This window comes from Globicephala melas, chromosome 5 (genome assembly GCF_963455315.2).
Source record: "Globicephala melas chromosome 5, mGloMel1.2, whole genome shotgun sequence".
NCBI lineage: Eukaryota > Metazoa > Chordata > Mammalia > Artiodactyla > Delphinidae > Globicephala > Globicephala melas.
In genome coordinates, this window is record NC_083318.1 from 111,152,498 (window position 1) to 111,179,413 (window position 26,916).

The window sequence follows — 26,916 nt, forward strand, 5'->3', positions numbered from 1 at the left end:
CATCTTCTTTCAGTTTTAGTAAGTTATGTTTATAATGATATTCTAAATTGTCAAAAGTATTGCCATAAAATTGTCCACAGTAACGTTTGTACTGATGTCTTCTTTTTAATTTTTGATATTAATTATTTAGGCGCTCTCTCTCTCTCTCTTCCCCCACCTCCCTCTCCTCCTCCCTCCCCCTCTTCCTTCCTCCTGTTTCTCTTTGGTCAGTTTTGCTAAAGTCAGTTAACTTTATTGTTTTCTTTTTTATTTAAACCAAATTTTTAGCTTTGTCAAATTTCTCTATAGTACACTGCTGTCTATTTCATGAATTTCTATTAATTGCTATATTTTCCTGATCTTCATGCTGTGGTCAGCTCTGACTGAGCACCTTGAGACCCTAATATTTGTTATTTGGTTTTACTTCAGCATTTACTCATAACAATGAACACTTTCTAAATTCTGTTATATATGGTATTGTTATCTAATAAGTGTGATGCAGTCTTCTCTCAGTAAAATGGATGAGTTTTTTGAGGACATCAGTCCTTCTTTAAAAATAGCCGATAGAAAGTGGAAGACACATGAGATCTCAAAAAATGTTTTATAAATAGTCCTCGTTCCCCTGTGAAGATCGCTTAAAATGAAACCCTCACAATTAGACTCATATTAAGATCAATAGCAAATTTTTAGTTTTCATTTCTTTTTGTTATAAAAATACATATAATCATACTAAAGAACATTTGGAGAAAAGAAAAAACTTGTCCATTAGTGCCACCACCCTCTCCATGACTAACAACTTGTTTATTTCCTTCCAATTTTGTTCCCTTTGCATCTTTTTAAAACCTAGTGGCTATACAAATTTTGATTTTTTTCTAATTAAGTCTATTAATTTCCTTTCATTAATTGGATATAAATGTCCATTTCATTTCTTCCCAGTGATTGTAAGAGAATTCTCCTCCACGTACCCGGGTAGCAAACTCTCCAACTTCTTCACCTGCCTGCCCCTCCAGGGCTTACTCAGTGTACTAGTTAGCTTGGGCTGCCACAACAAAATACTATGCACTCGGTGGCTTAAACAACAGACGTATTTTCTCACAGTTCCAGAGGCTGGAGGTCTGAGATCAGGGTGCCAGCATGATTGGGTTCTAATGGGAGCTCTCTTCCTGACTTGCAGCCTTGTAGCTGTTTTCTCACCTGGCCTTTCCTCAAACCATACATTCAAAGAGAGAGAAGTCTCTGGTCTTCTCCTATCCACTAATCCCATCATGAGGGCCGCATACTTATGATCTCATCTAAACCTAATTATCTCCCAAAGATGCCATGTCCGAATACCGTCTCATTGGTGGGCAGGGCTTCAACACATACGTTTTGTGGGGACACAGTTCAGTTCATAGCACTCAGTATCAGAGGAGGAAAAGACATGTTCTTTGTTCCTGCCTTCTGACACTGTGTGAAGGCAGCTGAAGGAAGAAAGGGAGGGAGGGAGGGAGGGAGTCTCAACCCATTTCAGAAGTGGAAAATAGATTTTTTAAAGTAACAAAATCTAAGATAGTAAAATCTCTAAATAGATTGTTTTATGCAAGTTTCCACTATATCATAACAGGTGGCGTGGGAGGTAGTTGATGCTTGTCTTGTGTACATTTATTTATTTCTTTTATTGAAGTATAGTTAATTCACAATGTTGCATTAGTTTCAAGTGATTCAATTATACAAATATATATATATATACACACACACATATATATTCTTTGTCAGATTCTTTTTCATTATAGGTTATTATAAGATATTGAATGTAGTTCCCTGTGCTACACAGTAGGTCCTTGTTGTTTACCTGTTTTATATATAGTCCTGTGTGTATGTTAATCCCAAACTCCTAATTTATACCCCCCCACCCCACTATCCCCTTTGGTAACCACAAGTTTTTCTAAGAGAGTCGCCTTGTGTACATTTAGACTGTTGATAGTTGCCCTTTTAATTCTGTCCTTACCTATCTCTCCAAATTCTACTGTAATCATTAAGTACCTTCTCATAAATATTTTCTTTCATTAGTGCAATTTCAGTTATTATTTTATACCAAGGTGATTATAAAAGTGATTTGAAAAAGTGAAATTTAAGATATTTAAAATATTTTTATTATTTTTGCCACAATGCCTACTCAAAATATTAACTGAAGGATAGGTGTGTATAATAAAATAATAGAACAAATTACTTTTTAATATAATAATATACTAGTAATAAGTTTCTTTTTATATGTTGTCTCCTTGATTCTGATGGGATTTTCAGGCATGGCCAGTCTGACTTTTCTCATCTTTCAGGTGAAGAAACTAAATATCAAGAAGCTTGCAACTAGCTCAAGTCTCACCAGTATCAGGCTTCTGATTCTCAGTTCTTGTTCCATTTTACTGTTTTGCTTTATAAATGTTCATATTGTCTTATATGTAGCAATGAATATTTTGCTCTATAACTCTAAAATTAGGATATTTTAAAGCTGTATTTCAAGGCAGAACAGAATGATTCAATATACAATGAGCTTATAAAATGACTGTTTTGTGGTACATTTAATGTTATGGACTGAAAGCTCGTGTAAATTTGTGTGATTTTTGAATCAGTTTTAGTCCATCTGATCCCATACAGTCTAAATTTTGTTTCTTACTACTCTACATACTTTTTTAAATTGCATTTTCAGTCAGTCTTAAAAGTTCATCAATGATGTTACTGCATCTGCCTTTATATTGAATTATAAATTGGTTTGTATTGCTTTTTCAGTATGTAACAATATAATAGGAAAGATAGCTGTCTTGTATGATGCCCCACTGCTCATGTTAACAGACATTTCATAAAAGCACAAGTGTTTTATTGTCTGAAAACACAACTTGCCTCATCTTTTTTAGGAAAATGTGAAAAATATTTTTAATGTAACAAATTCTAAACAACCAAAAATTTTCATGCTGGGAGAATGCATGCTATGATATTAAAAGTGTTCAGGAAATCTCTAAGATACTTGTGGGGTGTAAAAACTGTTTTCAATCCATTACAAGCATGCTTGTGTCTTAAATCCAGGTATTTCTCTGTTCACCATACACTCTGTCAGGAAAAGAAAAACAAATACGCTTTAGCTAATTTTAGGCCAATTTTAAAAATCTCAAGAGAGATGGGATATATAGTCAATAAATATTGATGGTGGGAGGAAGATGTATTCCACAGTGAATTACATATATTTCTTATTCAAACAATCTCAAAATATAGTTGATTCAAATATGAAATTTCTTATTGAAAATAATCTTGAGCTATAACCTATAATTTTAAAATTACAGATAGGCAATTCATTTATATATCCTGAAGTAAGATTGAGAGAATATCTTTTGGCCAGTGATGTACAGTCGAAATAAAATTTGAGAAACACTTATAATTTACAATTTTCTAGTAGCCACATTAAACAAGTAAAGAGAAGCAACTGAAAGAAATTTTAAACACACTTTTTATTTAACCTAAAGCATATATACAAAATTTATCATTTCAATATGTAATCAGTATGAAAAATTATTAACATATTTAACATCTTTTTTTTTCTTACTAAGTCTTTGAAATCTTGTGCATAATTTAACACACTGTACATCTCAATTCATACTAGCCACATTTCAAGTGCTCATGGGCACATTGTTACCATACTGACAGCACAGCCTTGGATTCGGGGCTGCACCAGATCTCGGTCACTCATTTCTGTGATAATGCTTGGCACATAGTAAATGGACAGTAAATGTTTTAAAAAAGAGAAAAAGGAAGCAACGAAAGGTAATAGGATAAATTTGTAGTCAGATAGAACCATGTGTATACCCACTTACTAGCTGGATGCCCTTGGATTGGGTATTTACTCTTCCTAACATCTGTGTCCTTTTATGTAGGGGTGAGATATTTGTATCTGCCTTTCAGAATTATTGTGAAAGTGTTGAAGTATCATAAGCTGAGCACCTGATTGGTTCCCTTTCACCCCCTTTCTTTTCCGAAATTGAATTAAGTCACATATTAGATGACTTAATCTATTTGTGTCCACTTTTATTAGATCTTATTCATTACCCCACCAAACATAGTACTTTTTTTCAGTTACATATGAGTGGAAAGGAAGAAACTAGAATCAGAGAGTAGGAGGTTCTTGGCATCAAAAGTGGAGCCAAGGACAATTACGTTCAGTTGCTTAGCATGCTGTGGAATTAATTGCCTGTGATCTTAATTATAAATACTTAATTTATAAAACAGCCTTTAAACACGGAGGCCTACATTTAGATATAGGAACAATTCTGGTAAATCAGTTTCAGCCTGATAGCCAATTTAAAACGTTAATGACACAATGACTTCAGATCTTCTCACTTCCCTTCTACTCAGGCCTGACCCAGGGCTCTGGGACTTGCAGAAGGAAATAGAAGGGCTCACACACATGCGTGTGCAATATAACCTACAGGCAGAAATGAACAGAAAACATTATATGTATGTTGTGGGGCTGGCTTCATGGGTATGCGACCCTTCAGTCACATAGGACTACACCCTCAGAAGGGGTAAGTGCTTGGGCCTTAATGCTCTGTGGTTGCCATTGTGAAATTCTTAATAATTTTACCTTTAAAATTGTGGTTTGTGAGTGAGTCTGATAGGATAATGGAACATGCACTGGAAGCTTGGAGCCTTAGTTCCCAGTTGGTTCCACCTCCCGGCCCCTTCTCTGTCCACCGGGATGGGGTCTTGACCACCCACTTCCAGGTTCCAGCCCAGTGACTGCAGCCACCCTCTGCCCCTGATGCGGGTCGGGATGCAGGAGCAAGAAAGGCCCCATGGGTGTATGCAGCCTGCACACCTATGTGGGTCTGTGCTTGCCCAGCCAGTGTCCTCATGCTCAAGGGAGCACATTAAATAGCAAATAAAACCACACCATGACAGACAGAGAGACAGCTGAATAAATGAAAACCTGGTATGATGTGATGAAGAATTAACACAGTTACACAGTTAATCCTGTGTAAGCACTATGCAGCTCATAAAATAGGACACTGTCAGTGCCCAGTAGTCACCCCTCCACGCACACCATTTCTCTTCCCACTAAGAACACTCTTATTCGCCCCTCAGAGTTAACCACTAGCTTTAGTTTTGTGTTAATAGTGTCTGTGCTTTTCTCTCTAGTTCTACCATCCAGAGTGATGGTGAATTATTTGTACATATTTTAAAAATTTATGTAAATTAAATCATACTGCATGTATTTTCTGTGCTTTACCTGTTTTGGTCAACATTGCTTATAAAATTTGTCCATGCTTCTAAATATTACTGTAGTTTGTTATTTCCACTGCTGTACAGTATACCATTTTAGGAATAGATCATGAAGTTTTTAGTCTATTCTTGATGGACGTTGAGCTGTTTTCACTTTAGGAGTGTTATGAATCATACTGTGTATATCTCCTGGTGCTCATGTGTAGGACTTTCTCTAGGGTTTATACCAAGGAGAGAATTTTCTGGTTCGTGATTATGTATACCTTCAACTTCTCAATAATGTCAAACTGTATTACAAGATTAGTGCTAATTCACATTTACACTTGCAGAGAATGAACATTCCCATTGTTTCACAACCTCTTCAGGTCTTAGAATTGTTAAACACATAAATTTGTGCCAATCAGTTGGGATTCAGTGTTTTAAAAATTGTTTATTTTAATTTGCATTTCTCTGATTTTTTATGAGATTGAGCATTCTTAACATATGCTTCTTGGCCATGTGGATTTCCTCTTTCAAAAAAATCTTGTTTAGTTGCTTCTTTTACAATTTTCTTTTGAGTGTCTTTCTTACTAAGTTGTAAAAACTCTCTGTAAAATTTTATAAACTGCATCTTTGTCAGTTGCATGTGTTGAAAAAATTTCTCCAGCTCCATGGTTTGTCTTTTTTTTTTTAACATCTTTATTGGAGTATAATTGCTTTACAATGGTGTGTTAGTTTCTGCTTTACATGGTTTGTCTTTATATACTCTTTTATGGTGTCTCTTGATAAGTAGGAATTGAAAATTATCAATGTTTCCATTATGACTATTTCTTTTTGTATCTTGTCTTTAAAATATGAAATTCTTTGCTACCTATCATTGAATTAATGTCCATTATTATCTTCTAAATTATTTATTGCTTTTATGTATATATTTAGGTTTTTAAGCACACTGGAAGTGATTTTTGCACAAGGTGTGAGAGGAGGATCGAGTTTTATTCCCTCCCCGTTCTCCCCCACTCCCCTCTCATAGAGACCCTCAATTGTCCTAGAAATGTTTACTGAAAAATCCCTTCATTACCTAGTGGTCTTCAGGGCCACCTCTGCCATATAAATGTCCACATATTCATAGGTATGTTTCTGTGCTCTTTTTCTGTTCCATCAATCTGTTTGTCTAGCCTTGGAAGAGTACTACTACACTCTCCTAATTACCATATATTTATAATAAATCTTTTGTCTAATTTTCTCATTGTTTGTGACAGGAGGTCAATTCCCATAGCAGTTAATATTTCATGAGTAGAAGACATATTTTCTTTATACATAACTATGACTCCCTCCTGTGAACAATAACAGAATTTGTGTGTATCTATTTATTCTTCCCTCCGTTCTCTTTAACCCACCACCAGATTTTGTTAGATATGTGTTTTTCTCTTACTCTATACCTTATACTTTAAATATACCTCTTTTTGATCATGCAGTTTACTAATTCCAAATGGTACTTTTCCGCCTTGACTATAAATGATGTTGAAATCGGCTACTCACATCATTTACCAACTTCTTTTCCCTCTTAAAATTTCAGTTAGTTATTTATTAGTTGTGTCATCTAGGCTAGGATAAAAATCTTACGTTACACTCATTTTTCTTGAGTAATGTGTAGACATTTCTCTACTGCCTTTTAGCTTGTGACTTTGCTTCTTATAGGCGTATTGTTCTTTTGGCCTGGCTATTCAAAAGATTCTTTAATTCTGCATTCTAATAATGTTTCTGAGATATGTTTCGATAAGCATCAAACAGAGACAGTTTTTTTCCTGATATAAAGTATGTCCTTCAATTTGAAGATCCTAATTTTATTTTATTTTGGTAATTGCTCCTGAAACTATGTCCTTAATATATTTTTATTTTATTGTTTTGTTCTTTTTTCTTTTTTCTTCCTTTGCCTGTTCTCTATGTGTATCATTTTCTTGTAATCCTTTTAAAGTCTTTATTGTTTTTCACATTGTTCTCGTCTATCAATCCTGTTTTCAGTGTCCCATAGTCAGTCTTCATTTCTGTTTTTTTAAAAAATTCAATTTACCTAAACAAAAAACAAAAACAGTTCACCTATTTCTTCCACCCTCCATCCCCTGCCTCTGGCAGCCACAAATCTATTCTCCATATCTGTGAGCTTAGCATATATATACATATACATATATGTATTCATAGATTCCACATATAAGAGACATCATACAGTATTTCTCCTTCTCTGTCTGACTTATTTCACTTAGCATAATGCCCTTGAGGACATAGACCTTCATTTCTGCAAATGACTTTATTTCTTTCCATCAACTCACATGGGTATTTCTATTGTCTGACCATATCTTTCTTCAGCTTTTACATTCCTTTGCAGGGGGGGAGTTATTTAATAGAAACAATTACCTTTTTTTCCCTCCAAAAACCTTAGGCAATATGTTTGGTCAAAATGTTTACATTGTTTGTGGCAATAGTTTTCATCCCTTTTGTTACCCCTGGAGACATTTTTCTTGTGGTATTTATCCATCATATTTTTTAGCATCTTTTCCATTTTATTTGTTTCTGCAGTATTTTTTGTATACCTTTTTTTTTTTTTTTTTTTTTTCATTACTCACTTTGTGGTGAGTTCTTCCTGTGCCAGCCACTTGTAGGAGTTTTGGAGGTTTGTGTATGTCAGGGGTCAGAGCAGTTTTCCAGATTAATGGGAGACACCACTAATGACACAGGTCCCTGTTTGTATATGAGTTCCTTTAGCCTCTACTTCCCGCTCAGCCATTCTGTGCCCACTCTGAGGGACAGCTCACATTGCTGTCTCTCCTTACCCCCACAACAAGGAGGTTGAGTCCTGAAAATATGCCCTATCTCTGTGTGATTCCTCATTCAGCCCCCTTTCCTGACTTCTTGAGACCTTGTAAGAACGTGGTCCATGGTGCTTCTGCTGTCAGAATAAGCACCTCAGTTCCGTTCTTCCGAAGGGATTCGCTCCTCGGGTTGTGGCTACTTGTCGTAGCGAGCTATTCTCTGCATTGTCTGAGATCTGCAACCATGGGCATCTTTAACTGCCCTTTCTTCCACTCTCATTTAACTTTCATGTGTATTTGGAAGCTCTTTCTTGGATAATGTGCTTCCGAGTTGTGGATGTCTTCTCATTTCATCTCAGGAATTTGCTTTTCTGATTTTTTCATTTTTATTATTATTTTTGGACTGTTTCTAAGAGAAGAAGGGGTAAAGACTATATTTTTACCCCAAAATTTACAAATGAAAAGGCATGATAATATTTTGAGTAACTAAAGCAAATGCCAAGAAGCAAGCCTCCCTGAAAAATCTGCAGTTCATACATTAATGTTCAACACAAAGCTCTTATTATTACCTATCTGTACTTTTATGTTAAATGATAGTCTTATAATTTCTTCAGAAGTTACTGATGAGTAAAATTAAACATAACATTTTAATAGGGTGTATTAATTTGTTAGGGCTGCCATAACAAATTACCACAACCTGAGTGGTTTAAAACAACAGAAATTTATTCTTTCACAGTTCTGGAGGCTGTAGTTCAAACCCAAAGTGTTGGCAGGGCCATGCTCCCTCTGAAGCCTCTAGGGGGGACCCTTTCTTGTCTGTTCCAGCTTCTGATAGTTCCAGGCATTCCTTGGCTTGTGGCAGCATGACTCCAATCTCTGCTTCTGACTTCACATAGCTCTGTTCTACTAGGTCTGTGTGTCTCTCCTCTTCTCATAAGGACATGAGTCATACTGGATTTAAGGGCCCACTCTACTCTAGTATGACATCATCTGAATTTAACTAACCATGTCTGCAATGACCCTATTTCCAAAAAGATGACGTTCTGAGATATTTGGTGTTTAGGACTTCAACATTTCTTTTTGGAGGACACAATTTAACCCATAACATGTGGGGTAGTATCTTTTGGTAGAGAATGGATTAGCTGATTGTTATAACTCACAATTTATTTTTTAACAGATAAGTAATATTTTTGTGAAACAAATCTAAAGTATTCTTAAAAACACATTGTGCTTTTTATAACAGCTATATTGAACCATTGAGACATATTGATTTCCTTATTTTAATACTGTGTTTAAATTTGTGTCTTTGTTAAGTTGGGAAAAAGGTGTTTGGAGACCTGCCAGTGATTATTATTTCAGGAGATAGAAATATAGGCCAACATTGCTTAATTATCTACTTATGGACAGATAAATACTTATATAAAACTATTAAAAAAGTGTTATTTAGCCAAGGAACTGTGGATATTGGAATAGTATCTTGTTTTAGTTTGTGCGTAACAAAATCTATTAAATTTTGGCTTTAATAATTCTAACGAGGTATTTATTTCAGTTAATGGAGAGAAATGTTATTTGGGTAAATCATCCATTTTGAAATAAAAAAAAATTTAAATAAATTACGTTTTTAAATTATCTTAAAAATCACTGAAGAACTAAAAAGACAGTGGAGAACTCCACTGGTCAATTTTTGATTGACCACCTATTAACCAGAGTGAGAAGCAGAACATTCGAGTGGGAAACTTGTTTATGCCATGAAAGCATTGTGATACTGGACACCTGGGAAGAGGAAGCGTGTATGTAAGGAGGACAGAGTCAAGGTTCAGGGCCTGTCCATGTTGGAGACTTTTATAAAAGAGCCTACCTACATTAAGCCAGTAAGAGCAATCTAGGATGTATCCCATTTCTTCTCCAACCAAAGCAAAAACGTTTTAAAAATGTGAAAAAAGAAACATTCCCTGAGGAGTTGTGGCCACTCACAGGGTCTTGCATGGATTTGTACCTTGTGTATGCATAGCCTAGCTTAGTCAGGGAGCCTCAAGTTATAACTTAGGTTAAGATGATTTCCAGCTGGAAATGCCCCCAGGCTGCTGGCAGAAGGAAATGTAAACCCTCTTGAATGAAAGGAGCTTAAATTAATTTTTAAGGGCAATGAAGATCAAGGAGTCCATAATATCTAAGCACATAAAGAAACAATGCAAAAGGTACAAAAACCAGCTAAAAAAATACACAATACTAACAGGCTCATTTAGATTCACATATTGGAATTATCAGTCAAATATTAGAACGACTATACTTAGTGTGTTTAAAGAAATAAGAGAAGTTGAAAATATCTGTAGAGAATAGGAAATTATAAAAAGTGACATAAATTTGAAATTAAAACAACAAAACTTCTAGAAAATAAAAGCACAATAACTATATTGGCATACTTGGTAGCATATTGGTTACAGCAGAAGAGATAACCAGTGAAATGATAGTAAGGTTAGAAGAAATTATCCAGAATGCAACATAGAAAGACAAGTTGCAAAATACAGAAGAGAAGGCAAGAATGATACTATGAAAATACTATGAAGAGATCTAATATCCCAATGATCAGAGTCCAAGAGGGAGAGGATATCCCATCTAAGGGATATGGCAGAGGCAATATCTGAAGAGTTTTTGTTAAGTATTCACTTTTTAATATCTAGAATATCACTTTCATAATTGTGTAACTTTTAAACTAGTAGTTAAAAATAGCATTAAGCATAGTACATAACACAAATGAGGGCAAGAAGAGGGAGGAAAGGAACGTGGTAAAATAGAAAATGAAAATTAGAAGGTAGATACAAGTAAAAAATTACTATTGTTTATATTCATCTATAATTATTATCACATACATTGAACAAAAATGAACAAAATACTCCAGTTAAAAGTCAAAGAATTTCAGAGTATAGGGTGAAAAAAATCAACTATATGTTGTTTTTGAGATACATTTAAAATATAGACTATAGAAAAGTTGAAGTAAAAGGTTTTTCAGCTTTCTTTTGACTTCTGTTTACATAGTATATATATTTTTATCCTTTTATCAATATTAAGAATATAAAAGGTGATATCACTATAGAAATAGACTTAACAGAAAAAGAAAGGGAATATTGAGAACTTATACACAATAAGAAGGTTTCTGGAAAAATATATACTACCCTAACTAACTTAACAAAACAATAGAAAACCTGAAGACTTCTGCAATTATTGAAGAAAGTACATCTTTGTGAAAAATATTTTTCCCCAAATTACCAGGGCAAATGATTCTGCTGGTAAAGTCTATCAAGGATTCAAGGGATAAATTAATATTATATTTCAGGGGATGTTAAAAATTTATATTTCAGAAATATAAAGGATTTATTTTATTCTAAGTCTAATCAGGAGACATGTACTACATAGTGATTTAAACTGGGGAAATTTAATATAAAGAGTTATTAAGACATGGTAAAAGAGATGTCAGTGAATTCTATAGGGTATTTTAAGGCTGAAGGAGAGTATGCAGAGATGGAAGAATTTGGAAGGGACCTCCCTCCCCAAGACTGGAGAAGGTGTAGTTGCAGCCTGTTGCAGGCAGAGAAGTTCCCTGTGTGGCTGGACCATAGCTGGTCTACAGTTACTGGGTGAGCAGGAAGCAGCCTTCTGAGTTGCATGCGAGCCTCAGTTAAGGACAGACACCAGGCATGCAGGCATGCAGGGGAAGTGGGCATGCTGCTGTGGGTGAGAGGCCTGGCGGGCCTGGTGTCCACTTTGGGCAAGGATAGATGAGCAGAGCGAGTTGGAGAGCCAGTGTGGACAGGAGGTCTGGAGTGTGATGTCTCTATTTCTAGGGCTGTCAGACAGTGATCACCAGGCCAAGCTAGGGCTGTGAGTTTGCCAAGGGATCTATACCTTATATAAAAATACATGATATACCAAAGAGGTAGCACTACATATGCATGGGAAGAAAAGGGAATTTTCAATACATTGTACTAGAATAAATATCCTTACAGAAAAAAGCACAACTAGACAACTATTTCACATCACCTCACTCTTGGCGAGTAGTGACTGAAGGGGAATATTAGGGGAGCTTCTGATTGCTAGAAATGTTCTGGTTCTTAATCTAGTCATAGTTAACAAGGATGTTTGTGAAAAGTTACTAAACTGAATTCTTATGTTCAATTTTCTGCATGAATAACATTTTAATAAAAATGTTAATCTTTTAATTTTATAAGACAATATAGTGAAATATATCCAAGGTCATGGAGTAGGAAAGGATTTCTTAAACAAGACACAATATCACCAAATGTAAGTGAAAGAACTGATTCACTTACCTATATCAAAATTAAGAACTTCTATTCATCAAATGTACCAAAAAGAGTAATAAGACAAGTCACAGAGTGGGAGAAAAAAATTACAATATATATATCACCAACAGTTCTCTAAAACCTAGTGTATATAACAGATTCCTTCAAACTAGGGCGAAAGTGAGAAACAACCTGCCGAAAACTGGACAAAAGACTGGAAAGGGAGTTTAAAATCCAAATTCCTTATGAACTTATACAAAGATGCTCAGCCTTGTTGGTGATTAGGTATATGCAAAGGAAAGCTAGGCGATTCCAGACCACACCTACCAGATGGTTATAGATCTAAAAGACTGAGAGTACAAAGTGTTGGTGAGGATGTTGAAGGCTGCGGATGCTCATACCCTTACTGGTGTCAAGTAAAGCTTAATGGTAGTGATTCCACTCCTTAGCTCACTGTAGAGCAGTGCCTCTCACCCTGTACTGCATAGTTTCCACACAGACTTTAATGTGCAGATGAATCTTGGTAAGATGAATATTCTGATTTAGTAAGTCTGGGTTGGGACCTGAGCATCTGCATTTCTCTTGGGTTCCCAGATGATGAGGATTCTCCTAATCCATAGACTTGCATTAGAGAACCTCTGACACACATAAATTAGGAGGCACATACAAGAATGTTCAGGGACTTCCCTGGTGGCCCAGCGGTTAAGACTCCATGCTCCCAATGCAGGGGGCCTGGGTTCCATCCCTCGTCAGGGAACTAGATCCCGAATGCTGCAACTAAGAGCCCGTATGCCACAACTAAAGATCCCACATGCTGCAGCTAAGACCCAGCACAGCCAAATAAATAAATATTAAAAAAAATAAAAAAGAATGTTCATAGCAGCATGGTCTGTAATAACTCCAGGCTGGAGACAATTCAAATGTCATCAACAGCACAATGATGAATAAATCACGGTAAATCCAAGGGAAGAGTATATTGCAAGAGAGCGGACAACCTGTATCTACATGCAGCAACATGGATGAATTTTATAAATATGATGTTGAGCACTAAAAGCAAAACACAGAAGTATTTTGGTAGATCGCGTTCAAATAAAAAGGTAAAACTAAGCGTTATATTTTAATACTATTGGTACATTTATAAAAAAAGACACAAATGTTTAATAGAAAAGTCAGGGAAGTAGTTAGGTCTTGGGAGAGGGAAAGTACTTTGATTGGGAAGGAAGCATTCTGGGGTGGGGCAAATATATTGTTTCTGGTACTAAGTGCTCCACTCTTTGTTAAAATCTGTGCATATAACATTTAGTGTACTTTCCTCTATGTATGTTACACTTTTACAACAGTAGATTTTTAAAAGATCAGCTTCACCAGGAAAAGCAAGGCTGAGTATCTATTCTGCTAGAGGCTTGGGAGTGGGACATCTTAGGGTGACCAACTGGCTCAGTTTGCCCTGGACCGAGGAGGTTCCCAGGATCTGAGGCTTTCAGTACTAAAGTAGAGGCAGTCTTGGGCAAAATGGGATGGTTGGTCACCATGCATCTAGACTACTTTACACTGCAGAGGCCATTAGGGACAAAGGATAGGTTCTGAAGATCTCGTTGTGTATTATAAAATTATGAAGAAGGCAGAGTCTTTAAACTGGGGTTTAAAGCAAGAATTGAAGGACTAAACCCCTGGAGAGATTTATTTGGAGTTTCTAGTTAAAACAACTAGGACAATGGCACAGTGTTAAACAATTTGTTAGGTTTCTTGAGAGGCTCCTGACAGCCCAGTCTTGTTCTGCCTGAGCAGCCTTGCAGGGTATTGTGGGCAACTTCTAGTTCGGCTGCGTTCTCTCACCTACACTCTACTGTCTGCCTAAACAGTTCTCTGGACTTAAGTCTCAGGGATCTCCAAAGAGGATTTGAGTGTCCTGAGAATGTAGGACTCAGAGCCCTAATTCCTCTAAGGGACAGAAACTCTTCGACTCCACGTTAGACCCACTTACCATCCTTGAGGGTCCCCTTACCAGTGAAGCTGCCCCTAGAGTTGCTTTGTTTCTGAGTGAGCCTCCACAGATAAATCTACTAAACACTTAGTACAAAGTGGTGGTGAGTTGTCTTTGTTTATTTTTCCCTACTAGACTGTGTATTTCTCAAAGCTTGGGGCTGTCTTGTTCATCTTGTGTTCTCAACATCTTGTGTTCTCAACATGCCTGCCACACCATAAGCATCCATTGTTTAGCTGCATCTAGTAAATATGAGATAAATATCTGCTGAGGTTGCAGATGACAAAACCATGTACTGAACTAAAATACTAGGTGTAACAATTAGTTTCGTCCTGATGAAAGCCATGCTATGTTATCTTTCTATGTTTAGTTAAGTATTGCTTGCCTGATAGAGTGTAACTGTGGTAAATAACAGTTTTGATTTGAAAAAAAGTTAAAAAAGTAAGAAAAAAAACTAAGCACTTATCTATAGGCTACTGATTCTTATTGGATATATATGTCTTAGAACATACACCCCTCTAGAGCAGATACTATGTTATGTGTGAGTTCTGCTAGGTAACCATCACATTTATTATTCCTAATTAAGAAAAAAACTTGATATGTTTTCTCTAATACATAAGGCAAAGGGTGATACAAATTTTATGGACTGGGAGACATGTTTGTGTCCTTCAATATATTTTTGAATCTGTCCTAAGTCTGAGGAGAACTATTCATTACTGTGTCCTAACCCACAGGGAAACCAAAGTCAGTCATTCTTCAAATTTAACATCCTGGAACGATATTCTTATGTTCTAAAATGTACTTTAAACCAATGAGAATCTCTGTTGTATTTGGATGATTGAGCTTTGAAGGAGCTCCAAATTTTCTTATGCAGTCCATGAGATGGGTTTATAGTTTAGACAGATGAAGGCAGTAACTGTTGAGATCGCAGAATATCCCTTCTTTGCTAAAGGGGGAAAAGGATACTTTTAGTCATTCCTGAATGCTTTGCAAAAGGTAAAATATTCCATTGCTTTTAAGTTGGAACTAATTTATAGCAAGTATTCAAAGAATCTATTTAATTACACACCAATGGGTATGAAAATGGATTTCCTATTTTTTGACCCTTAATTTTTATCAGTTTGTGCTACACTGTGTCCACTGGGAAATACAGTGTATATAAGGGATGTTTCTTTCAAGCATTTCATGCATATGAATCTTTTAAACATGAGGTTTTGAAACTATGTTGGCAAAATATGCTACAATTCTATTGCTTACAAACAAAAGCCAAGGTGGTTTTGACTTGAAGTCAAAAAGTGCCATTTATTAAATGTCATGGTAATGACTTGTACCATCAGTTCCATAAAGGAAATCTCTGTGAGAGCATTTTCTGAAAGTGTTTTTTTTTTTTCTCTCTCTCTTATTGTCTGCTTGAAATATTTCTTCTTGAATATACACACTGTGAATTTGACTTTGTCCATGAACAACCAAAATCTTAATGTTAGTCCATTTACTTACAGTGAACTTTGAATTAATTTTTAGAATACAAAAAGCAAGATCTTATTCTTTTAACCTGGCCCCAAACCCTTTTAAAGGCAATTTTCCAACTAGATTTATAATCCCTTTCTTACACCTAAGGTAGTTTTCTCTGGTATAAGTTTTAAAAATTAGAATTAATGATTCATGACCATAGTAAATTACATGTATGTCATAGTATATTTTGCAAGCTTATCTGACTTAAGGAATAGAAGGCTAAAACATGGAAATAAGGAAAATAGAATGTTAGAAAGTTTTCTTTTTCTGGGTTTCTAATTTTTGACTTAAATTCCTCTGTGGGGCAAAACTTGATTTGGGAATGTATTGAAAAATATTTAAATGACTGATGCATTTTCTCTTATTGTGTTTTAAAAAAGGATATAATTTATCACTTTACAAGAAAGAAAAACAGACTTTTAGAAAGAAATCTTATGTTTTTCATGATCTTAATTGCCCCTAATCATTTTCATGTGAATGAAAGTGTTTTTCCACAGTTAATCTTGTAGAACATGAATTTTTAAAATAGTATTCACAATTTTTTTTCAATTTTTAGTGTTTCTGAAATAATACATGATTAAAAATAGAATTTTGTGTGTGATTCTAATACAGAGTCTTTTAAAAATAATTCTCATTAGAATTAGTAAATTGTTACAGAGGAAATTAGTAAGTAAAATGGCTAAATAAAATTAGAGTCATTTTATATTATTCTTTATAGTTATAATTCTGTTTTCTTTTTTTATTGTTTTGTTTTTGTCAGAGTTAGGTTTTTAATAATCAGTGAAAGTGAGAACAAATATTTTCTCAAGGTTGTTAAAAAACTTTTACTGTATTCTTGGCTCCATTAAAATTGCTTTTGTATCCCAAGATAGGCCTCAAAATGAAAAAAAAGTTTGATAAAAAGGATAATTTATTTAGGAAAAGTGAGGATCTTAACTAAGGAAAAAGCCTTAAATGGAGATGTATAGAGATAGAAAAATGTGGTTAGAATTTAACAGGAAAACAGTTAAACAAACTCACAGGAATTTCACTCATGATAAGAAGAGTAAAAGAAGAAAAAAACCAGAGTTTTGTCTTATTTATAATGAGTGAGGGAAATCCCTCTTTATCTATTTCTCATGGTGGATATAAGAATCAGATGAGATTGTTTTTGTAGAAGTTAACTGTAAATTGTGAAGTACTAAACTCTGATTACTATTTTTAGAATGGAGTATTAATACTTGAATCACAACATAACATTGCAGAAGGTCTAAAGTTAAAAAAGTCTCATACTAATGAATTTAAAATATCCACAGGAATTCTTATTCTCAACAGGAAACCACCTCAGTGCAACATATAGAAAACTATTTTTGAATTTAGTTCATTTCCCAGTGAGAAAAGTAAGAGCTTAGTCCCAGGAAAACCACTTGGCTATTTAGATTTTGAAATACTCTAATTTGTTTTGTGAATTATTTATTCTCAAGATGAACTTCAAATTAGAAAGTACCTTTAAGATATATAGGAGGAGCTTTTAACCTTTTAGGACTATAACTCAAATTTGATTTGGCACCATAACAAGAATAATATAAATTGCTCATGTGAAGATACTACTAGAAGATACGTAGAATATTTAACTTGTCTTTATTTTTTTACTTAAATATAATTTACAGTAGTGAAATGGTCTTATCTCAAATGTACCATTCAGTGAGTTTTGGGGAACAGATACTGAGACACAGCATTTCTATCACTTCAGAAAGTTCCTGTCTGCCACTTCTCAGTCAGTCTACCCCTGCCCCACTCTCCGCCTCTAGAAGTAACACTGATCTGATTCCCAGTGTCATTGTTTAGTTTTGGAAATTTAGGAATTTCATATAAATGAAGTCATATACTATGTATGTTTTCTTGTCTGACTTCTTTCATTTAGCATAATGTTTTTGAGATTTATCCATGTTGTTGCAAGTATCAGTAGTCCATTCTTTTTTATTGCTGACTAGTAGTCAACTGTTTGACAATACCACATGTATCTATCCATTCTCCTGTTAATGGACATCTGAATTGTTTCTAGTTTTTAGCTGTTATAAGTAAAGCTTCCATTAATATTTGTGTACAAGTATTTGTGTGGACATGTGTTTTTATTTTTCTTAGACACCTGGATACAGAATTAATGGATCACAGAGTAGATGTATGTTTAACTATTTTAGAAATGAGAAAGTTTTCTAAAGTGGTGGTACCAATTTGCATTTCCATTGGCCTTCCAGTTGCTCCACATTCTCTGACATTTGTTGTTGTCAGTCCCTTTCATTTTAGCCATTTCAGTGGGAGTAGCTCATTGGGGTTTCAATTTGCATTCCTCTGCCTGATGACTAATGATGCTGAGCACTTTCTCACATGCGTGTTTTACATTTGTAGATCTCCATTTGTGAAGTGACTCTGTCTTTTGCCCATTTTAAAAATAGAGTCATTTGTCTTTCTGTTATTGAATTGCAAGAGTCTATATATATTCTGGGATTTAGGTCCTTTGTCATGTGTTATGAATACTTACTCACATGTGTTATGAATATTTACTCTCAGTAGCTTGCCTTTTTTTCTTGCATTTTCTTATTAGCACAAGGTTTTATTTTTGATGAAGTCCAGTTTTTTCATTTTTTTCCTTTGTGACTTGTACTTTCTGTGTCTTCTTTAAAATTACTTTGTTGATCTAAAGGTTGTGAAGACCTATATTTTTTTCCTAGCAGTTTTGTTGTTTTAGCCTTTATGTTTGGACCTATGATCCATTTCAAATTAATTTTTGTGTATAGTTTAAGGTAGTATCATTTGTTGAAGAGGTTTCTTTCTCCATTGAATTGCTTTTGTGCCTTTGTCAAAATTTTTGATTATATTTGTACACATCTATTTGAGGTCTGTTTACTCTGTTTCACTACCTCATTATCTTATTCCTGTAGCTTTATAGTAAATCTTGATGTCAAGTGGTGTATATCCTCCAGATTTTTTTCCTTTTCAAGATTGTTTTTACTATTTTTGTTCCTTTGCCTTTCCAAATAAAATTTTAAGTTATTTTGTCAATTTCCAGAAAAAAAGATGGCTGTGATTATAATTGACATTGTTTTGAATCTATGTATCAGTTGAAGGATATAGAACAACAATCTTAACATTAAGTCTTCAATCCATGAACGCAGTATAACTCTTCATTTGTTTAAGTCTTTAATCTCTCAGCAATATTTTTTTTAAAATATACATTTTATATTTATATGCTATTTGTTAAATTTATCCTTAATGCTTTGATTTTTGAAGCTCTTGCAAATGATACTGATTTTTAACTCCTTTTTCTGTTTATGGTACTATATAGAATACAATCGATTTTTTAATTGACTTTGTACTTTGCAGCATTACTAAAATTCATTGTTTTCTTTCTGATTCATTAGAATTTACTACATACATGGTCATGTCATTCTGAATAAAGGTAGTTTTACTTTATTCTTTCCAAATTGTATGTCTTTTTGTTTTTTTCTCTTTGTCTTGTTTTATTGCACTGGTTAGGAATTCTAGCATGATGCTGATCACAGATATCCTATCTTGTTTCAAATCTTAGGCAGAAGGCATTCACTATCTCACCATCATGTATTACATTAGCTACAGTTTTTTGTAGGTTCCTATTGTCAGGATTTTGAAGTTTCCATTTTTGGTAGTTTGCTGTAGAACAATTTTTTTATTCATAAATGCTTGTTGAATTTTGGAAGATTTTTTATGCATGTACTTAAATATTATTTGATTTTTCTCTCAATGTATTATATATAGTACACTATATATAATACACTATATTATATATAGTGTATATAGTGAATTGCACTGATTAATTTTCACATATAAAACCAACCTTATATTCTTGGGCAACACCTAATTGTCCATAATATATTATGCTTTTCATATATTGATGGATATAAGGCTAAAATGAGATGGTGTTTGTAGAAGTTATTTTTAATACACTAAATAGATGTAAGTTACTGATAAATAATTTTCAGGAAGAAGCATACATAAATAAAACTTAAATCTTTGATGTGAATTTTTTTTTATAAATTTTATTTATTTTTGGCTTCGTTGGGTCTTTGTTGCTGCACGCGGGCTTTCTATAGTTGTGGCGAGCGGGGGTTACTCTTCGTTGCGGTGTGCGGGCTTCTTCTTGCAGTGGTTTATTTTGTTGCAGAGCATGGGCTCTAGGTGCGCGGGCTTCAGTAGTTGCGGCTCACAGGCTCTAGATTGCAGGCTCAGTAGTTGTGGCACACCGGCTTAGTTGCTCCGTGGCATATGGGATCTTCCTGGACCAGGGCTCGAACCTGTGTCCCCTGCATTGCCAGGCAGATTCTTAACCACTGCACCACCAGGGAAGCCTCTTGATGTCAATTTTTATGTTAATAGTTTAATACCTATAATTAATAATTTATGGTCTTTTGATGGTAATCAGGAGAGAGCATATTTTATATTCAGGAATAACTGACAAATATTTATTGAGCACTTACTATGTGTGCTCTGCTCATTGCTGGAGAGGCACTGGTGAACATGACAAAAGCTACTGACCTTGTAGTACTTATATTCTAGTGGAGAAGATAGACAGTAAACAAATTTTTGATGCTCTGCTCTACCTGAGGGAGGTTCTGACCTAGGATTTTAGAATATTGTTAACAAAGCCACCATGTGAGGACTTGGGGATTTTGCTTAGCTGAGCTTCCTTACACCTTATTGTTCAGTTCTTCCCCCTTTTCCAAACCAGATTTTGCCAGATAGAAAAGTATGTTATTTATGTTTTGCTCTGTGTTCTGCTCTCTTTCCCTGATGATCAGCTATTTAATTCAAACTTTCCTTGGCATTGGAAAATTTATGTATTTTAGAATAAACAGATAGAAAGCCATTTTATTATAGAATAACTAAATATATACAAAAATAAAGAGAGTAGGATACCAAATCCATATGTATCCAGTAATTACTGGCTCCAGTAATTATGAACTCATGGTCAGTGCTGTTTCATCCATGTACTCACTCAGTTCCCGTCTCAGTTTGGATTATTTGAAGCAAATTTCTTGCTATCCATCCATAAGTATTTTTCAATTTTATTATAAAATATAAGGAATCTTTTTTTAAAGCACACCAAAATATCATAATCTCATCTAAAAATTAATAAGTTATTAATATCAACTAATAACTAGTAATTGTTCAAATTCCATATTTTTCATCATATTTTGATAAAACTTCAAGTAAAGACGGAGTTGTTATATCATTTTTGCTTCCATCTTTTACAGGAATAAAGACATTTGGTATAAGTATCTATATAGAAGTAAAGATGTCATCTGAATTTTGAAGGCAATGAAATTGATTAAAGTTTTCATTTTTAACGTTTTAAAAACTGACCATAGAAAATGCTGTGCTAGATATATAATGAGTACAAAAAAATTTTAGACCTCAACCATGTCTTATAAAGAATTTATAGCGTTGTGGCTGAGTTATAACACAAAAGGTAACCCACAATACAAGTTGTGTTCTGTCCCAGTGATGGGGATGAGTGGCTCTCAGCCTCCATGACCATTCACATTGGTGTATCATATCAGGAGGTGATTGCAAGGCACATTTTTTAATTCTGGAAAGACAAAACTTTGAAAATTATTTACCTTTTAAATAATTAGAATGGATTCAGGATTATTGTTGTAATCATGCCAGTTACATTCCTTTGAATTCCAATATGCTTTTATGAGTGAAGAGAAAAAGATGATGGAATTACAGCTTGGCCTTGAAAGTTGGGTGTGCTTTGGGAAGGTGGAGACTGGTTAGGAATAGTGGCCAGGGTTCTTGAGAGGAACAGAACCAGTAGGATCTCTCTCTGTAGATACAGATATAGATACAGATATAGATGTCTATTGATCAATATATGTACATAGAGGTCTAGGTAGACAGATAGAGGGTTAAACAGATAGATGGATAGATAGAGAGATGGATAGATAGATTTCTCTCTCTCTTTCTCCATATGTGATTTAAAAAAATAAATCTCTCCCCTACCTCTCCCCCTCATATATGGAGAGATTTATTTTAAGGAATTAGTTTAGTTTTTACAGAGGCTAGCAAGTCTAAAATCTGCAGTATGGGCTGGCAGGCTGGAGACCCAGGGAAAAGCTGATGTTGAATCTCAAGTCTGAAGGCAGTCTGCTGGCAGAATTCTCTCTTCTGAAGGCCTTCAACTGATTGGATGAGGCCCACCTACCTTATAGAGAGCAATCTGCTTTACTCAAAGCAGATTTAAATGTTAATCTCATCTAAAAATACCTTCACAGAAGCATCCAGATATTTTTGACTAAGTATCCAGGTACTGTGTCCTAGACAAGTTGACACATGAAAATTAACCATCACAAGTGGGCACCATGGCATAAGCAAATGAGTGGAGGTGGACTTCAATACTCTTTTGGATTAAGGCAAGTAGAGCATTTAAACTAGAGGAAAAATTCATATATGGACATAGCGGTTAGTAAAACCACTAAGAAATGATCCTAATTTTGTCCTCAATTATTCTTAAAGTTGATGCTAAAATGATATATATTATGTTTCTTGAAAGAACCAAATTTTGTTGAATTTGATCTTTTGATGTGTAGTAGTAAGAAGACAGAGCATCTGTGAAATATTTGATTAGTACAGTCAATTTTCATTTATTAGTAATAATGGAAACAGGGTCCACATGGCTACTGAGCTTCATAGATAACATTTAACACATTAATATTCAGAATTTTCATCATCCACTCAGAATTTAAACTTTTACTTGTAGTTATAACAAGTAGAAACATTGATTTATGTTTTATCTTTGCTTCCTTTCTGATAATGGTTTAAAGGACTGAAAAGGACAGGTTGAAATTGACTGGTCCTTAAAAAACCAAATTGTAAATGTTGATCATAACAATGGAAAGTCCTTGTTGTTAGCTTATTTCACTAACCTTGTTTGTTATATTTATGTATGATACTTACTGTAGCTTTATAGACTTGGGCTTTGTGAATCACTTTGTACTTACACAAACCTCTAATTTTATTTTCTACAGTTTTCTGCCTGCAATTGAGTCTTAAGTTTTCACTAATCATATATGGTCTATATATGACCATACATATGCAAGGTGACAATCTATCTCGATACTAGCTATGACTAGGAGAGTTGAATAGAGTGAAACATTTGGAATAAACATACAAACACAAGCAGGGCTAAAATGCTGTACTATGATTATCCTTTTGTTTCTGCCACCAGAGTCTTTTTTCTTCTGTTGAATGTATTGCTTTAATGAGCTTTCAGTAAAGATAATGAAACATTAATGAACTTCAATCTTCTTACCACCCAATCATCAAAGACAGGGGGAAATAACTAAAAATTAACAATCTTTCATAGGGGATTAGATTCTTATTTTCATTTTCTAATTCCATTCCAGAATTTCTAATTCTCATTCCAGAATTTGCACAATAATTCTAGCTCATGCATAAACTGCAAATATGAGGAAAACACGATTAGGATAGCTTTCCTCAAAATGTGAGTCAGTTACGAAGAATTTATGAACCTCGCACTCAGCCTATTAGGAACAAAAGAAAAGAATACAGACAAAAATTTGATCAAACCAGAAGCTATCAGTTTTAGCAGTTCGGCATATTTTTGTTTAGTCTTGTTTATGAATTTTTTGGTTCATAATTAAAAGCATATGAATTATGAATTTGTTGGTTGTTTATAAATTTTTTGGTTCATAATTAAAGCATAAGGTATATGATATTTTTAATTTTCTATATAATGTAAAAAACTTCATAGGCAAAATTTTTGTTATTGAAAAATAACCCAATGTATGTATGTCTTGTAATTTTCTTAACGAATCTCCCATTACTGGACATTTATTTTATTTCCAATTTTATTATTGTATTGGGGATCCCAAAGACCACCCCCAGGCTTAATGATTTGCTAGGAGGACTCATGGGACTCAGTACATAGCCTTATCAACAGCTAAGTTTTATTATAGTGAAAGGATACAAAGCAAAATCAGCAAGGGAAAAGGCACATGGGATGAAGTCCAGAGGAAACCAGGAGCCAGCTTCCAAGAGTCCTCTTCCAGTGGAGTCACATGGATGCACTTAATTCCTCCAGCAATGAGTCATGACACGTGTAAAGGGTTGTAACTGGGGAAACTCGTTAGAGATTCAGCACCCAAGGTTTTTACTAGGACATGGTTACATAGGCGCCCTCTGCTTAGCATGTACCAACATTCCAGATTTCCAGAAGGAAAGCAGGTGTTCTGCATAAACCATGTTTTTTGCACAGTTTAGGCATAGTGAGATACCCTTATCTTTTAGGGAAAGTTTACATCAGTGGGTAAGGAACTGTTTACCTGCCAAGTACTTAGATGCCAGCTGAGGATCAACCCTTGCAAGCATCTTCTTCTAAGAATAGCAGTCTCAAGTTTGTTACGCTAACTCTTTTTCTGCACAATTATTATAAATAATGCTGTAATAAGCATCTTTGTTAATAAATCTTTTGGCATATTCCAGATTATTTCCTTATGAAAGATTCCTAGAAATTGATATTACATCAAAAATATGAGCTTTAAAAGACTTCTCTTACTGATAAATTACTTTCCCAGAAGTCTTTTCAAATTTTCACTTTCACCAAGCATGTATGAGTGTGGGCACCAAAAACCTTGACTAAAATAGGTGAGATCCATATGGTCCAAACAGCAATTCATCATAAACCTGAAAGAATTAATTAAAAATAATTGAGTTTTATGAGAGGAAACAAAGACTAATCGTTGCTTCCATTTGTGGGGGGCAGGGACATTAAGAACGCTCCCATTAAATTATCACCCAAAATGCACTTTTCTCCTGGACCTCTGTCTCTTTTTGCCTAGAGATCTATGACGTCATTGTCATCTGTAAAACACACACCATCCAATTCATTTTAACATTCATTTGCTTTAAACAATTAGCACATATTCTGTACTAGGCATTGCAGTTGTGTGGAGGATAAAACAGTGCACTGGGCCTGCCTTTTCTCCTTGCTTTTGTTCATTTTGTTTTTACATAATTTTTGCTTATTTTTACCTAAAATTTTATGGCCTATTTTAAATGTTTTTCCTAAAACTGTAATTAGTTGTAATAAATTGCAGAAAACTTGGAAAATACAGAGCACTCACAAAAAATGACAGTCCATTGGTATTCCACCACCCAGAGATACTCACTGTTAAATTCTGGTGTATTTGCTAGAATCTATTTTCCAGGTGTAGTTTTTCCCTTAGTTAAAGGACAGAGCTCCATAAGAACCCTCAGAGGGTGTTCCTATAATATAAAGAGGAACTTTGTGAAGGGCGATGCCATGACTCAGGTGATTCAGTTTGAACTTTTGAAAGGAGAAAAGTCATTATTTAAGTTCTCTGAACCTGAAAATAGCCATTATATTGTTCTTTGTTATTCTTGTCTTATTTACTGAGTCTCTAGGTACATGTTCCAAGTGTTTAACCATTGTAAGTGCGTGACAGAACAACATTGGTTATTGGCTATAGAGCAAGATTCCATTTGAAAGAACGTTTCATTTGAACTGTGAGTGAATTCAAGTGTATACCCTAGGAAACAAATTGTTTGGTTCCTGACAAAGTAGAATAGCAGAAAAGAAACTATGAGGTAAAGCCTGGAAGGACCAAGCTTTACATCAGAGCTACAGCATCCACGTACCACAAGTGATCCTACTAGAATTGCATGCTGGTACCGCAAGAACTGCTGGTACTCTTACAGCATGATTTCTAAATTCTTTTATCCTTGAATTTGATTCCCATCTTGGTCTTAGGTAAGTGTTTGTTTGTTTATTTACTTAAACAAAAACATATTTTTCTGAGCATATTTTCAGGGGACTGGTATATTTGAAAATGATTTGTTTCCTGGCCTTTATACATTGAGAACAATTTTGTTATGAAATTTCTGTTTCACACCTTTTCTTTTCCCTTGGTGGTATTCTGTTATTTATGGGTTCTTTTACTGTTTCACAGAAGAAATTTGGAAGGAACCTGAGTTTTGCTCCTTTGAGCTTTTTTCTTTCTAAATATATATGAAATTTTCTTTATTCTTATACTTTAAATGTTCTTTATTCCTTTAATTTTGCAGAATGTACTTGTGTACAAATCCTTTTTAATTAACTTATCCTAAAACACAGTAAGCCCCAATACTCAGAAGATGCAAATCTTTTTTTCAGCTCAGGAAATTATTATTCAGTAGTGTATTTTTTCATTCCTGATTGTTCTGTTTTCAACTTTGGTAAACTGTATGATTCCTTTCATGGATATTTATCTTTTGTCCTCTTTAATCTGTAATCTTCTCTCTCATAATTTTCGTCTTTGGACACTTTTCTTCTGCACTCTAGGAGTGCTTGCCAAATCCAGTCATTTGGTATTCTGCACTGTCTTCTACTCCCCCACTAACACTGAAGTACATTTTTGGTTTCCTTGTATTTCTTGCCTTTTTAAAAACACTATTTCCATTTTCGTTTACCTTAACAAATATTATTTTCTAAAGTCTTAGTTTATTTTTTCCTTGTTGCTTTTGACCTCTATTTTTTAGATTGAAATATAGTTGATTTACAATATTATATTATATCAGTTTCAATATTTTACTACATTTAAAGTTCTTGTAAAATATTGGCTATATTTTTTGTGTTGTACAATATATCCTTGTAGCCTGTTTATTTTATGCATAGTAGTTTATACCTCTTACTCCCCTACCCCTGTCCTCCCCCTCCCCACTTCCCTCTCCCCACTGGTAACCACTAGTTTACTGTCTATATCTGTGAGTCTGTTTCTGTTTTGTTATACTAATTCATTTGTTTTATTTTTTAGGTACCACATATAAGTGATAATTTGACACATTTTTCTTCCTCTGTCTGACTTATTTCACTAAGCATAATACCCTCTAGTTCCATCCACGTTGCTGCAAAGTGTCAGAATTTCATCCTTTTATATGGATGAGTAATATTCCATTGTATATATATATACACCACATCTTCTTTATCCATTCATATGTTGATGGACACTTAGGTTGCTTCCGTATCCTGGCTATTGTAAATAATGCTGCTATGAATATTGGGATACATGTA

At 34.4% G+C, this 26,916-nt stretch overlaps 1 protein-coding gene across 1 annotated transcript in view; it reads left to right on the forward strand.

Moving 5' to 3' along the window:
* The window catches only part of IQCM (IQ motif containing M), a 350,482-nt gene that overhangs the window by 63,473 nt on the left and 260,093 nt on the right, over positions 1-26,916 (forward strand). The window contains exons 5-6 of the mRNA XM_060298710.1: positions 13,072-13,097; positions 20,734-20,789. Of these exons, the coding sequence (XP_060154693.1) occupies positions 13,072-13,097; positions 20,734-20,789 (82 nt within the window). The remainder of the gene's footprint in view (positions 1-13,071; positions 13,098-20,733; positions 20,790-26,916) is intronic.